Here is a 14563-nt window from a genome sequence, read left to right on the forward strand (position 1 = left end):
TAGTCAGTGGAGGTTCGAACTTGGGTGGGCCTTTGTCACACCACTTCTGTCTCATCGGTTTTCCTTCTTTATTTATCTAGTTTGCCTGAGGGACTATATATGCGCAGTCACACCTGGAACTGTGGGATGCCTCTTTATTAGACGTCGCCAAACATGACTGCCACAGTCATAACCGTCATTGAAATATTCAACTTTGATATCGTTTTTTTGGCAGGGTTTTGCTTGAAAACTGTGAGCCAAAGTTTGGCACTGGAGTGAAGTCACTCATCTTACGTGTATATTATGACGTCAGCAGACACTGGCTGACATAACTTTTCCCGACGCTTATATTTTTTGGTATATCACCAGTGACTTTCTTCCTCATCTCCAAAGCAAAGACGATGATGCCAATAGCTACATCATTTTTTAGAGTGAGTCCATGAACAACACGGCGCCATCTTTCGCGACTGGCGTTGTAGTTTCTCCCACGGCTTCGACTGCATCTGGCTCTATTTCCACATTCTGTTTTTACATTCAGGCAACCTCCGTCAGTGTTGGGACCATGACATGACTCCAGAATGTGCTTCTTGCGGAGCTGTCACGGAGAACGGACACAGAACTACAGTATGACGTGAATATTACCGTTCAGAATCTGAAACCGACAAATTTGCTCTCGTGCTCTCTAATTTGCTCCTACTGCGTAACTAAAACCGCCCCATGTTTCCTCTAAACACGGCCTCAGATGTTGCTCAGTGTAATGTTAAATGTGTTCGCCATCTACATCAGGCAGCATATTTACATGTTGGCATGTCTAAATGCCACAATGCTGACTTCGGCATCCAAAGGGTTAAAAGTTCCACGCGCTAACAGCTATCACGTCACATCTTTTCCCCTTTTTTCCTCCCGCCGACCTTGTTTTTCAATATTTTATGGAGAAGATGAGCAACAATTTTATGGCGGGACGGCAGACATCACTGACTGATGATTTCAACTCGGTGCACTTGCAGAAAAGAAGTACAACAAGATGTGTGAAGCATGCAAAAATGAGACCTTGAAAGGTGCCACTATGTTTTGGCATCAATCGGGGGATCAGAATTCAACAGTTATTCTGCGCTGCCAAGTTAGAGCAGCATGAGTGGATCCAAAGCCAGCTATTCAACACCTGTTGTGGCCTTGCAACTTTACTTTTATTTTTTCCTTTTGTTGAATCTGCGTCTTTCCAGCTCACAGTAGCCATTACAATTTGTATTCCTCCATCATGTTTTTCATCCCAGTCCTAAACACTATGTTGCACCGGCTGGGAGCGTTTGATAAGTTGGGAATGGGACCATAAATCTGCTCCTCAGAGTTCAGCTGCCACTTCTCCTATATAGCTGTGTGCGCTGTTGTGATGGACTGATGGAGCTTCACCGAGCGGTGTCTGCGTTTTACAAGCCAACTCGACTGCGCTTACTGCACTATAATCTTTGGCTTCGAACAAGGATTTTATTGAAACCACTCTAGATTTTCAAAACCACCCGTTGAGCTGCAAAATGAGGCTTCATGAAGCATCATAAGTACATCCCTAGCTACAGTATGTGCTGTGAATTCAACTTCATTTATTTGACATTACATTTATATGGCATTTTTTATTTATCACTGTGATCAGGGAGGTTTATTTTTTAAGTGATATTTTTACACTGATAGTGCTTAAATTTGTGACCATGACCATGTATTTCATTGCCGATTTGACACCATGGAAAATGTTTTGGAATAGGCAGAATTTGTGCATCTTGACTTCTCAGAAACCAAAATGTAACAGCAATGCTGTCTGTTTCTTTGAGCAAAGATTCAGGCGTGACAACGAATGATTTAAATTAAAATCAAATTAATCACAATAAAGGGTATGCAAAAAAAAAAAAAAGTGAAATGGTCCAACACCTTCAAACACATCTCACTTTTGTGACTGACATTCACTATAATCCCAGCTCTACCCTGAGATCTGTTCCTCAATGGATTGAGTTAAAGGTTTGAGCCAGAAATACAGACTCTCACGCAGCCAATGAAAAATCTGATGCGAAAAGAAAATGGGGTAAGAATGTTCAACATTTTGGCTAGAGTAATATGTTGGAACGAAAAAAACAAAACAAAATAATTCCTGTCTGTAATATAATTGTGGTGTTGTGACATGCAGCACTGACAGATTATGTCTACATGTCCACCTTACCGCTGCACGAGGGGTTGGTGCACTCTCTACTCTCCTGATGGGAACCTTTGCATTCTGCCCAGCCGTGTACCGACGCCCCGCACCGCCGCTGCCTCTGCTGGCTGCCTGTGCTGCACGTGACACTGCATCTTGCCCACGGACCCCACTCTGACCACTGGCCCTCCACTGGACATACATGAGAACATGGCGGTTTGGATGAAGAGAGAGTTTGTCATCATGTCAGATTCGGTGGTGGAGAAGAGCAGTGGAATGTAAGATGAAAACAGAAATAAAAACAAAAGGGTATTTAGTGTTTCAAGTCGAGAAGGGTTTGCAACAAACAAAAAACATTCCTCGGCCTTTGGGAGTTTCACTCCATTAATAAATCAAAGCAACATTTTCCCAAGTTCAAGCCGAGAGCGCTGTCAAATTTTTGATCACGATTAAAAGGAAACACGAAATATGCAATAAATTACATCCTAAAACCAGCCGTGGATAATTTCTGAATACAAAACAGGATCACTTAATCTGATGAAATGTGTGATTTATAAAGATTACCAAGTGCGTCTTATCTCGCATTTGCTTTAGGAACATTGGCTAACCTTTTATAAGTGCATCATGAACATGAAATAATGCGCTTGAGTGAAGTCAATCAGGAATTCTTTGGTTACGTGAACTTTAAAAAAGGTTCAGAGAAAGAGGTAAAGGAAAAAAAGTCCCATTAAACTTATGTAACATAGCCACATATCCAGTTATTGTTAGCACATCCATTTTTGTCACATAGTGCACAAGACACTTTCTGGAAGCGCAAATGTCAAAACAGAAAATGTTGACTCAAGAGGAAGAGAACTGACAGGTAGGATGGTAAACAAGGGAAATGTATATTCTTCACCTTCCTAGCAAACAGACGCCTCCGGATGGTAACTAATATTGTCTGTCTCTGTCAGATATTACCATGTTATTTAATGAGTATACATTATAATTATTGACTTATAGGTAGCCATGTTGGCCTTTTCTGGACACAGGATTTAGTGTGTATTCATTTTCTATTCAACAAAAAAAGTATATCTTGTGTCCAATGCACAGTCACACGGGGTGATGAGGTTTCATGAAACAGCATCCAGATTTTCAGAGACCTCAAGGTGGCACTGTCTGCACCGTAATCTTGGGTTGTAAACAATTAAAACAACGCCTTGCATTGTTTTTTTAAGTGACAGCCAAAGCTCTGAATATGAGGACAGTGTTTCATGAAGCTTCATCAGCCTATAACCATCTCAGTGCATTACTACTAGTGCTGTCAATAAAGGTTAGAACTAAGTTAACTCAGGCAAATTAAGCACAGACTTTGCATCTGTTCTAAATGTAAAATGTTAAAGTAGGATGTTCTCAACACCAGAGAGGACAATCTTCTCCTCATGCAACATTTGTTTACTACAACAGCCAAAACAAATGTATAGAATATTGTCAAGAACATTATTCAGAAGAACCTCAGAGGTACTGCAGAGGTTAAAAACATGCTAAAACCATAACACTAAGTATTATAGGTCACTCTTGTGTAGATGAAATCTTAAAGTTACATTTAAAACTGATACAAAATGGCTGATTCATTTACCATTAATCGCAAGTTAACTTTGCTCAAGTGCCATTAAATCTGTTGACAGCTCTATTTTTTTTTTTCTCTCACAAAGAAGAATCAGTCTGCGGGAGTCTAGTCTGTTGGTTACATTACAAACATGAAGGTTGGAGCTTAAAAAAAAAAACAAAGCAACTGCACAGTATTGTGGCACTTGCACATAATTCCAACCAAAAGTGGATGACTTTAGAGACATGGTAAGTTTGAAAATGTCTGGCGTGGAATGAGGGAGGACCCTCATCCAACAGCCCCAAAACAAATAGGGGAGAATTTGTGATGCTAAATTTTCTGTGGGTGTCACTATGTTTTAAAGTGATCTGTGACAGGTTGACCCCCCTGCAGTCCCACGACTCCAGACAGGAATAAGAGAATGACGTGAGTTTGTGAATTTGCCATTTTTTATTTTTCTTATCCTAAAGTGGTGGTATTTTTTGGGTAAGGACAAGTCTTAATGAATCATCAGTCAAGTCTGGCTGTCAAATTCAACCGTATTTTCAAGTCACTCGCGCATCATTGTACTTTCTTTAGTTGCCTCTGCTAGTGTCAGAGTTACAAGCGTTAATTTGGAGCCATCGCTCTGCCTGCCTGGCAGCACCTGTAGGCAAGGAAAGGTTGTGAGTGACGCTTTCAGCTGTTTCTCCTGCAACAAATTAAGTTATACAAGACAAAACCTTGAGCAATCCGGCTGACACTGAATGTGAAACCAAGCTGCCAAAAATGTCTCCATGAAAATTTGTCTCAAGACCATGTGTTTTTTTTTTTTTTTTTTTTTATATGAGAAGATAGCAATACATAAGCAGCAACACCAACATGGCTAAAAAGACCTTCACAGTAAGCTTTGCGCATTACACGTTCAGTGATCCTCAGAGTTTGCAAACACCCGCTTGAGTCACAGTTCAACAGGTTTCATCACTGTCATGTGTTGGGACACAAAATGTCCATTTTCCATTTCCTTTCTCCAGTTTCCTTGGAAGGAGCAATGTATGTTTCCACTTCAAGCAGGTCTCCTAAGCCGTGTAGAGGCTTCTCATGTGTAATAACCATGTCATCGCAAGAGTGTTCCAGCCCGACTCTGTCCATTTATGCGTTATTTATTTTTATTTTTTTATATTTTGTATATTATCTAGATTTTTTGAGATGTCATATTTTAGCATTCCTACCCACAAACTATATATATATATATATATATATATATATATATATATATATATATATATATATATATATATATATATATATATATATGCACATTTTTTTCTGTGAACTGATAGGACCGCAAGGTAAATGGAGATGAATGATAGTCTGCATTTCCAGACTGATCCGAGCACTTGAACACAAACGTGTGACGCTCACGCATCAAGATCAGACCCATCACAGGGACGTCCTCCGAGTGGAGACGTTTCTGGCAAAACGCCTGCGATGCTATTCATCATTTCAAAGAATGAATGCCTTTTTGACAGCTGAAACCAAACTGTGTTAGTTCGACACGTATATTCACAAACATAAGCTTAGCACACTGAGGCATACTTCCTTTTGGGCCATTAAGAGAAAAGAGATTCCTATTCTCTGTTTCATTCCCAGGGCAATTTTTTTTTTCCACCACTGTTTCCAAAGCAGCATGCAGAAACATCCCAGGGGCTGTACTTTAGATTGCTTTAGATTGCCACAATGCTCCGTCTTTGAGTGGTAACTTTTGCAGAGCTCTTCGCGCGGCATTTGGTGGTTTCCGTTTTATTTGAATGCAAACTGGATCACACAAAAAAAATAAAAATCATTTAGATTCATGAGGGTGTTGCGAGGACACTTAATTGCCTAAGTGACATTCATTTATTTTTTAAAAGGTGTGTTTGTCCACAGTCTTAAATGGAATCAAGAATTGTTGCTCCAGTGAATTAATAAGTAAAAGCACTCAGGCTAATTGCTCAGCCTGTCATGCTGAATTAACTGAAATCAATTTGGTGGGAAACTGCACATATACAGGGACCAGTTAAGATTTAAATTTGCAGCTTCGCTGTCTTTGTCTATTTTTGCAGTCACTGGAGCAAAAATAAGGACGAAAATAATCCTGGGAAGTAATAATAAAATAAAAATAAAAAGTCCCCCACGTGATCTAGTGCTTCCAAAATTCATCCTAAAATATGTTTCTTTATATATATATATATATATAATTTATTTCATAGAGTATAAATGCAGTGCACTTCTGCACCAGTCAGACTTCATTACATCATTACATCACTGGAGCAAAAATAATGAAAATAATCCTGGGAAGTTAAAAAAAAAATAAAAATAAAAAATCCCCCTCGTGATCTAGTGCTTCCAAATTTCAACCTAAAATATGTTTCTTTATATATATATATATATATATATATAATTTTTTTCATAGCGTATAGATGCAGTGCACTTCTGCACCAGTCAGACTTCATTACGTGCAGTGGCCAGAGTCATTCTATAAAAGCGGCAGCCAAACAAAGACATTTCGACCGGGCAGTCTCAACTGGATGGGTGGCGAGTTCCCCGCTACCCTTCTGACTGGAATTGGATTGGGCTCCGATGCTTTTTCTTGACAAGGTAGAGGTATAATAGGTAATCTCAGGAACAATAGGATGAGCCATGAACTCCAGAACTGAGGAGCAATTCCAGCCAAGTCGACCATGAACAAGAAGTGTAGATATCCACGGCAAAATGCTGTGTGTTTACCCTTGGTGATGTTCTGCGTTTTTTTTTTTTTTTCTTTCTTTTTCAGGTGAAAACACACATGAAGTGAGAGGTTGATCAGAAGATGGAACTAGAATTTCACTGAGGTTAATTTATTTCAGCAACAAATGAACAGATAAAAAACATCTAGTGACAATTACTTGTCATTTAGTGTTGGATTTTAGAGTTTGGACTTTAAGGAAGCAAATAAAAAATAAAAAAAACGAGAGAAAATATGATGCCCCTGTGTTATTAAAGTTAACAGCTCCTACTGTGAAACACCAATTTCTACAAAGAAATAAAAATAAATAAATAATGGTAATAATAATAATATGTTCCTCCCTCCACTGGATATTTTGTAAATACAGCCTGCCGAATTCTTTATTTATTCTTTATTCATATTCACCAAGTTCCTTTTTTTCTCTATCCAGTTGTCTCCCGAGCTTCACAAGCACAGTTACACACATTGAGATGAGGTTTTATGACACGGTATTGAGCAGTTGATGAGGTTTCATGAAACAGTGTCCTGATTTTCAGAGGCCACCAGATGGCACTGTCTGCTGTAAAATGTTTGGACTTGAACTGCAAATTCAATGAAACCTCACATCATTTCCATACAAGAGCACCATCTAGTGGCCTCTGAAAATTAGGGCACTGTTCCATCAACCCCACAATACTGTTTCCTGATACCTCATCCACACATTGCTACGTAAGGCATCGACACAGTGTTGTGAAACAGACCATTTTGTCCCAGTGTGACGCAGACGTCAGCCATTTTTGTTTCATGGTCACACAATAGCTGTTTAATAGAAGCATATGTTTCAACTACAGCAGCATTTGCAAACATGAATGCAAGTCTGAGGTTGGGGCTAAGGTTAAGCCAATCTGAATACATGTATTTGTTGGCACCGTGAGTAAAGAGCATAACTAAATCAGAAGTTACAAGTGACATCAAAGGCAATCTCATGATGAGGGCTTGCGATCATCATACCGCCACGTGTCCTAATCCCAACCCTCCTCCCTGCCCTCGGGGGGGACCATTGGACCCTGTCAAAGTGCCTCTATGTCAACATCCAATGCGTTCATCGGCGTCAACATTGGAAGCAAAAGTTTATTTGAAAATAGTCAACATATGTTGTCTGTTGAGTGAAGTTGCATACTTTTATTAAGGCTGTCACATCATTCTCTCACTCATGTTACTTTGATCTTGAGTATGTTATTTTCATTTTTGTTCATTCAGTGTTCCCCTAGTGGTGAAGGAAATTTTGTCAGCGAGCGTGCGTCAACCACCAAGTGTCATACATTCATGAGTCTCGCAGCTTTCCTTTGTTCTGAGTGACCATTTTGGCACTTTGTTACTTTCTACTTGTGATTCATCATTGACCTCAACATGTTGTATCATAGGTTATTAAATGTTTAACAATGTTCAATCTCTTGTAACATCCAATCTATCGATCAGTAAAACAAAAACGCATTTTGAGTCGCCTTCACACAGTTTGATGCAGAGGAGCCAGATAAAAAGTAAAAATGGACAAGCGCCTATGAGTGTACATCTATACAATGATCATGATACAGCATTGGTGATATCTAAGGCCCCCTCTAAAAATTAAAACAAAATGAATGAAAATGCCTAAATCACATGGCAGGAAAGCAATGAAAAAGACAGGTTTGGAGATGTAATGAAAGATGGTACTAACCAGGACAGACTGCTATGTTGCAGAGTTTGGTCTGCGTCTCGGGCCGTCCACATGCCACGGCCTCGCTTCCTTTCATACACTTCCTGGTTCTGGTCCTGGAGCCCCGCCCACAAGTCACGGAACACAGACTCCATGATGACCACTCCTCCCAAATCCCATGCACTGCGAGTGCAAGCCAACACAAGCACAAACACACAACATGGGGGGGGGTTGAGGAATGAGGGAGGATGGGACAGCGCATCGCGTTGCAGGCATTGCAAGGTCAGGGATGGAGAAAAACATGGAAGATTAAATAAGGATGAGAACATTCCATAAATTCATGAGCAAGGTGATCTATGACCGTTATATTTGGTTAGCAATAGAAAGTCAGAGCAAAATATATCAGGCACGGTTATCAGGAGTCATGTCATCATGCAGTCGTGTAAAGCTTTCTTTTAATACAGCACTGATCAGATATTTCCATTGTCTTTGAATCTTGAAGTTGAACTGTAATTACTTTCATTTCTCTGCGAATAAGGTTTCATGCAGTTGGAAACCCCAGTGAGTATGAGATGCACCCATGCCTGGTACATTTTCAGGACAAGGCTGATGTAACTACACGAGAGAAAATGGAGGTTAGGAACATTAGGAACAGTCTGGCGGAAGTCATGCGGTAATGCGTCTCTGGTCATATTGAGGTAATGGACGTGCCAAGTCGGCTTTCTGAGATAAAAAAAACCTGACCAAAAGCAGTGAAACAAATGAGCCGAAAACAGTCCGAAAACACTCATGGACTGGAACCCATTCACGCCCTTTATTAAATATCACTTTGAATATTAGAAAGAGGGAGTGGAACTTAAATGAGATTAATGAGAAGCTTTGGAGAGGCGCAAAAGTGGTGAGAAGTTGGCTACTCATTTTGTCTTCTTTTACTGCGCTTTTCAGTCTTGAGATGTATTCAGTCTAGTTGGGGTGAGATGCTTTTAACATTGTGAGACTGAGGACTGGTGATCAAGTGAAGTTCCTTATGAGCTGGCTATGAGAATATTGTACACACTACACTATTGAACTACAGGCCGGAATTTTTTGCTGCAAGGTATTGCAGTAATAATGAAGATCCAGGCTCAGTCCATTTCACCATGAACACCAGCAGTTGGTATTGAGTGCCCCTCACTATAAAGTGCCCTCTGTTGCCGAAGTGAATTGTGATTTACCGATAAATTGGAACAGTACTTTAAGACACTTCGCTTTTCTTATGTCACGCGTAAAGACAACAGAAGTGTCGTTGGCTTAGATCTGTCAGAGGTATGTTGACGTTAACGTTAGCCTGAATGCTAGGAAGAAATAACAACATACTCAATAATGTAGTATTGTTCACTTTGTCAGACACAGTCGACCCTCTAGGTCACTCACGTTTGATACGAGGGGAAAGTAAACAAATGGTGTGAACGCGCAAGATCGAATGTTGGGGCCAAAAATCAGTGCTAGGGTGAGAATTGGGACCGGTCCCAGATCTGTCTTGAGAGCCCACAAATCAGAGAATCCAAAAAAATTTAACTTGATAATTTTGCTGGCCACGAGTGAGTGTGTGTGTGAAACCTATGACAAGCAAGAAAATGTAGAAAAAAAAAATGCAAAACCAGATCCCACAACCCCAACTGGGGAATATTGAGGCGGTTCAAAATCTGAAGTTTATCGAAAGATAAAAAATAGGAAGGTAGCACAACTGTCATGCCATCAAAAATTTTAGAATATTTTTTGGCATTTAAAAATCCATCTTAAAAGACGTTCTTGCTTCATGATGATACACTTTTATTGTTGGTCAGTTTGGTCCCAAAATAATTGTATTATAGTCAATATACAGAGGGACAATATACCATGCAAAATTTGCTACAGACCAAATGTGGATAACACCCAGCTCTTCTGTTCACCAAATGCTGTGTCACTCACTAACTGAAAGGCATAACTGACTATCAAGCAATCCTCACGCTCAAGAGCGGCGATTCCATCTATTTGGCACTTCAGCAACCCCCGAGAGCTTTGCTTTAATCATTAGCACCTCCTCGGTGTGTCGTCCCCGTGGGTCAAGATTCTTGGATGTCAACAGCAACCACCTCCACTACATTAGCCACCTCCTCTTATCCCTCTCATCCAACCCGCCATCCGTATTCACTCCCTGGGGACGTACCGTATTGCAACTCTCTCCATGTTCAGTTCCCTCGGGAATCTATTTACAAACTACAGCTGTTCCAAAACCCCTGCCGATGGACGGGAACCACATCCCAGCACTGCCGCGAGCTCTCACTCCAGCATGAATACAAAATTTGTTTACTCAAATTGGAGGCCCTCTATAACCCTGCCCCACCATGTGTCACTGACATTGATGGGCCAATGCAGCTTCTCGAAAGAGTTGTTTTCTCAGCCGACTGCTTACTGTTGGCCAACTGTTTAACACACCTCTCCAACCTAGTGTCTTCTGAAAGTGAGGACATAGTATCATGATGCTTCATAAACCATCACTGTCATTCACTGACCAATGTAAATGTGTTTCCAGAGACACGCAGTGTGCAAAATATTATTTAAATGTCAGTCACTGTCATTTGTTGGCGTGGCAGATATCAGAGGTTTTGTGCGGAGTTCCCCTCTGGTGTCTGCTGGAAAGGTCCAACAGGAGATTTGAGAGGAAAAAAACAAAACCAAATAAAGCATGGGTAGGTGGGAAATAAAAAAGTAAAATGCTATCCAAAAATGGATAAAGGAAACGGAAGAGCACAACATAAAACAGTCAAACATTACTTCACTTCCCACATTATTTATGATACATAAAGCTACAGGATGAGTGGTGATATGTGCGAGATTGATACTGTTTGAAATGGAAAACACATCCCCAAATTCTGGACGGGTTTTTGGAATAACAAAAATGACTCATTCATTTGGTGACTGGAGGGAATTACACAACGTTGAGAGGGAATCAGTGAAAAGAGAGGCAGATTAAGAAATAGAAGCTGAGCGCGAGGGGGACAAAGAGGAGCTGCTAAGTTTGAGACAGCAGGATAAAGATGGCTGGTCCTCTGTTCAGCAAAGCTAAATAAATCATAGCGATTCATTATTCAGACTACGCTGTAAAGGAAGGCTCAGAGGAGCAGGAAAACCGTCTTTGAGAGAGATGGCAACATGAAATGTATGTAGATGTGGAGAGCTGGTAAATAGTAGAAAATTATTCAATTAATTTAAATGTAAAGTCACAGGAAAGGAAGTCATGACTATGCTCAAGTGAATGCTGCAAGAGGAGCTTGTGATTAATTTTAATGAAATGCATTTTTCAGACGGGCTGAGAGTTTGAACTAAGGCGAGTGAAAGTCGGATTTATGCACCACTCCACATACATCACACTTTTAACTGTGTCATCATGTCATGACATAAAATAACATCAGATGAGAGCCTTTTTTTTCTGCTTGAGTTTTTGTTGTTTTTGTCACCAGCATGAAGTCAACCAAGACAAAAATTTGAATAAATACTGTGTTTTATGTGTACTCAAAGTAGAACTTGGAATCCATTTACAACCAGAAATCATCAAACATCATTCTAAATGAGTCGTGCTTGTCAGAGGCTGAAATTTCTTGTTGTATAGTTAGCCCTCCATAACACTAAATGCTCATATAGAAATTTTAAAACAAAGAAACTGGACCTTTTACTCTCCGAAAAGGTGTCAACGGTAAATAATGTCGCATGCGTGAGGGTAAACAAAGGGTCTTGACCATCTATGTTTTGCCACTGCTGCTTTGACTTATGTTGGATTAACCAATAGCAAAGTCAGTTAGGGGGCTAAGCATGTACTCATAGAACTGGAACAAGGTATTTCATGCTTGTTTACGCTTGACTGTGGGAGTTGCGGTCTGTTTCAGAAGCCGTTTCAGATAAACTTTCAGGCCAAAAGGCTTTCTGCTCACCAGCAAAATGATGGCTGTGGAGTGCTGATGCCGGCAATGGTCGCCATTTGTCCATCGTTCATACGTCGATTGACCCATTTCTTTTGACGGGCCACATCTTTTGGGGAGAAGAGGCTTATACGCTCACTCCCAGGAAAACAGTTCTCCCTTCTCTGATACTGAAGCTGAAGAGCATGTTTACATGCGCCTCATGGATGCTTCCTCTTTCCTGCTCAATTTTAATTTGGTTTTACACTTAGTTTTCCAACACAACAGAACCAATATGGTAGACGATATATAATCATCTCACCCTGCATATTTATTCAATAGTGCCTCAGCCTTGTCGGTGACTCTTTAAGTATCAAGAACGATGTGAGTCAAGGCCATGCTGCATGCTTTAGAAGCATGTGAGATGTCCTCTGAAATTAAAGTGACACGTCTGCAGGCGACAACTCTCGGTCTCAAACTCTAGAAGCAGTGGCAGGATAACTGACAGTTGACAAGTGAAACATGCACGACATGCCGCATGATGACGGACTGAAGGTTTTTGTCACTTTCCTTTAAGTCATGACCTAAGACCAAGAGTTCAGAGATTTTCTTGAGTTGCATATGACTTAATCTGTGGTTAGGTTATTACTTCAGAAAAGAATGACATCTGCCGGGAGCAACTCGCTCTCTTGGCTGTTGAAGCTATTCTGTTTCTTTCAATTTACGTGAATGGATTCAAGTATCCTTTTTTTTTGTAATGATTATTGTTAAACTCCGGAGGCTTCTTTGAGCAGTGAAGACAGGCGGTTAATTACTCCAAACAGATACTGATAAATTCTTTAAAAACCAGCATATATTTACATAAATAAGATCATTTTACAAAGATTAAATGAAGTTGACTTGAATTAGGTCACAAATAATGGCTGTTTACATATGCTTTCCGGCATTTCACATTCGGTTTGCCAGAAGTTGGTTTCTAACATTCTTTATCCAACAGGCTCTTTCCTCTCCATGTGTCCCAAACATACTTGCCTGGCCTTCCTTACTTTCTCTCCAAAATGCTGTCAGGTATTGTTAAGTCGTTTATAATCTTGCCTTTCCGAGTCAATATTCTGTTTTTTTTTTGTTTTTTTTGCGCTTAAAGTACAGTGGTACCTCGGTTCTCGATCACAATCCGTTCCAGAAGGCGTTTCGAGAAGTGTTCGGAGTGAATGTAGAGTGTCGGCTGCAGGTGCGCTGTTCGTCTATGTGTGTGGCCGCTGCATGTGGGAGGGGTTGCCGAGTGAGTGACGTCTCTCCAGAAGTGAAGAGGTGCCCGGTGCGTGTCCAGCTCTGAATGTGCGCTTCTGGTTTTACACCTCAATATGAAGAAGAAACAGTCAGTAAATGTAGCTGTGAAGGCATATTTGATTTTTTAACGTCTGCATACAGAGGCTGTGTTATACACAATAACAAAGTGCATCGTGGGTAAGCTGATCGTCCGCGCACGTCATGTTTTTTCCATCTATTTTCGGGGGCGTTCGAGTTCTGGATTTTCATTCGAAAAAAATCTCAATTTTCGTTCGAACTCCGATTTGTTCAAAGTCTGGGATGTTCGAAAACCGAGGTTCCACAGTATGCTACTACGAGCAGGTTTACCAATACGTCTTGCTTCAGTGGCAATGGAAAATGAAATGAAAGAAAAATTTTGCCAGAACTTGAATCTTTGCTTCAGGATTTGCTTCGTTCAAGAATATGTTCAGTGCCTCACTTTTTCATGTTACATTATGTGATGTAAGATTCCAAAATATATCATTCACATATCACATACATATTTACAATTGTCAAAGGTAAATGAGAGCAACCACATTTCTTCTTTGAATACGTCTCTTTGCAGTGCCCCTCAAGCACCATCAGGCTGCATTAGATGTGTCAGGACGCAGCCAAATCCAGATTTGTTGAATGATGTTCAATAGTATTCGGGCCTGAGCTCAGGCTAAACCACTCAAGGGCAGTCCCTGAGTGGTCTTGAAACCACTCCTTTGATGTCATGGCTGGGTGCTTCAGGTCGTTGTCCTGCTGAAGGATGAACCTCACTCCCGTCTGAGGTCAAGCGCGCTCTGGAGCAGGTTTTCATCCAGGATGTCTCAGGATATTATCTTTCCGACCGTCCTGACTAGTGTCCCGGATAGATGGAGCTGAAGAACTTCCCCTCAGCAGGATGGTTCACTGATCAGCTTTAGTTTCCTTTTTTTTTTTTTTTCCCCTCCATGTTGGAGAGATATTCGGGTTCCTTAACTACGGACTGGTGGAGTGCTACACAGCTTTCCTGGGAGGTTCTCCTTTCTCCACAGAACACTGCTAGCAATCTTACATACAGTGGTAACTCGGTTTTCGAACGTCCCGGAATTTGAACGAATTTGAGTTGGAACAAAAAATGAGATTTTTTGCTTCGGATTTCGAACAAAAATCCATAACTCGAACGCCCCCGAAAAAAGCC

The 14563-nt window shown here is 40.6% G+C and overlaps 1 protein-coding gene across 21 annotated transcripts in view; it reads right to left on the reverse strand.

Moving 5' to 3' along the window:
• The window catches only part of adgrb2 (adhesion G protein-coupled receptor B2), a 222921-nt gene that overhangs the window by 94117 nt on the left and 114241 nt on the right, over nucleotides 1-14563 (reverse strand). For 15 of the 21 annotated variants that reach the window (XR_008414306.1, XR_008414307.1, XM_053861371.1 and 12 more), the window contains 2 exons: nucleotides 8189-8350; nucleotides 2186-2350 (listed from right to left, as the gene is read on the reverse strand). The exons of 3 other annotated variants lie outside the window; for them this stretch is intronic. Coding sequence is in view for 16 of the 18 variants with exons in the window: in XM_053861371.1 (XP_053717346.1) it covers nucleotides 2186-2350; nucleotides 8189-8350 (327 nt within the window). In the remaining 2 variants the exon portion in view is untranslated. The remainder of the gene's footprint in view (nucleotides 1-2185; nucleotides 2351-8188; nucleotides 8351-14563) is intronic. 3 more of the 21 variants (XM_053861377.1, XM_053861367.1, XM_053861368.1) reach the window with 2 other exon arrangements.

Source organism: Synchiropus splendidus, chromosome 4 (genome assembly GCF_027744825.2).
Source record: "Synchiropus splendidus isolate RoL2022-P1 chromosome 4, RoL_Sspl_1.0, whole genome shotgun sequence".
NCBI lineage: Eukaryota > Metazoa > Chordata > Actinopteri > Syngnathiformes > Callionymidae > Synchiropus > Synchiropus splendidus.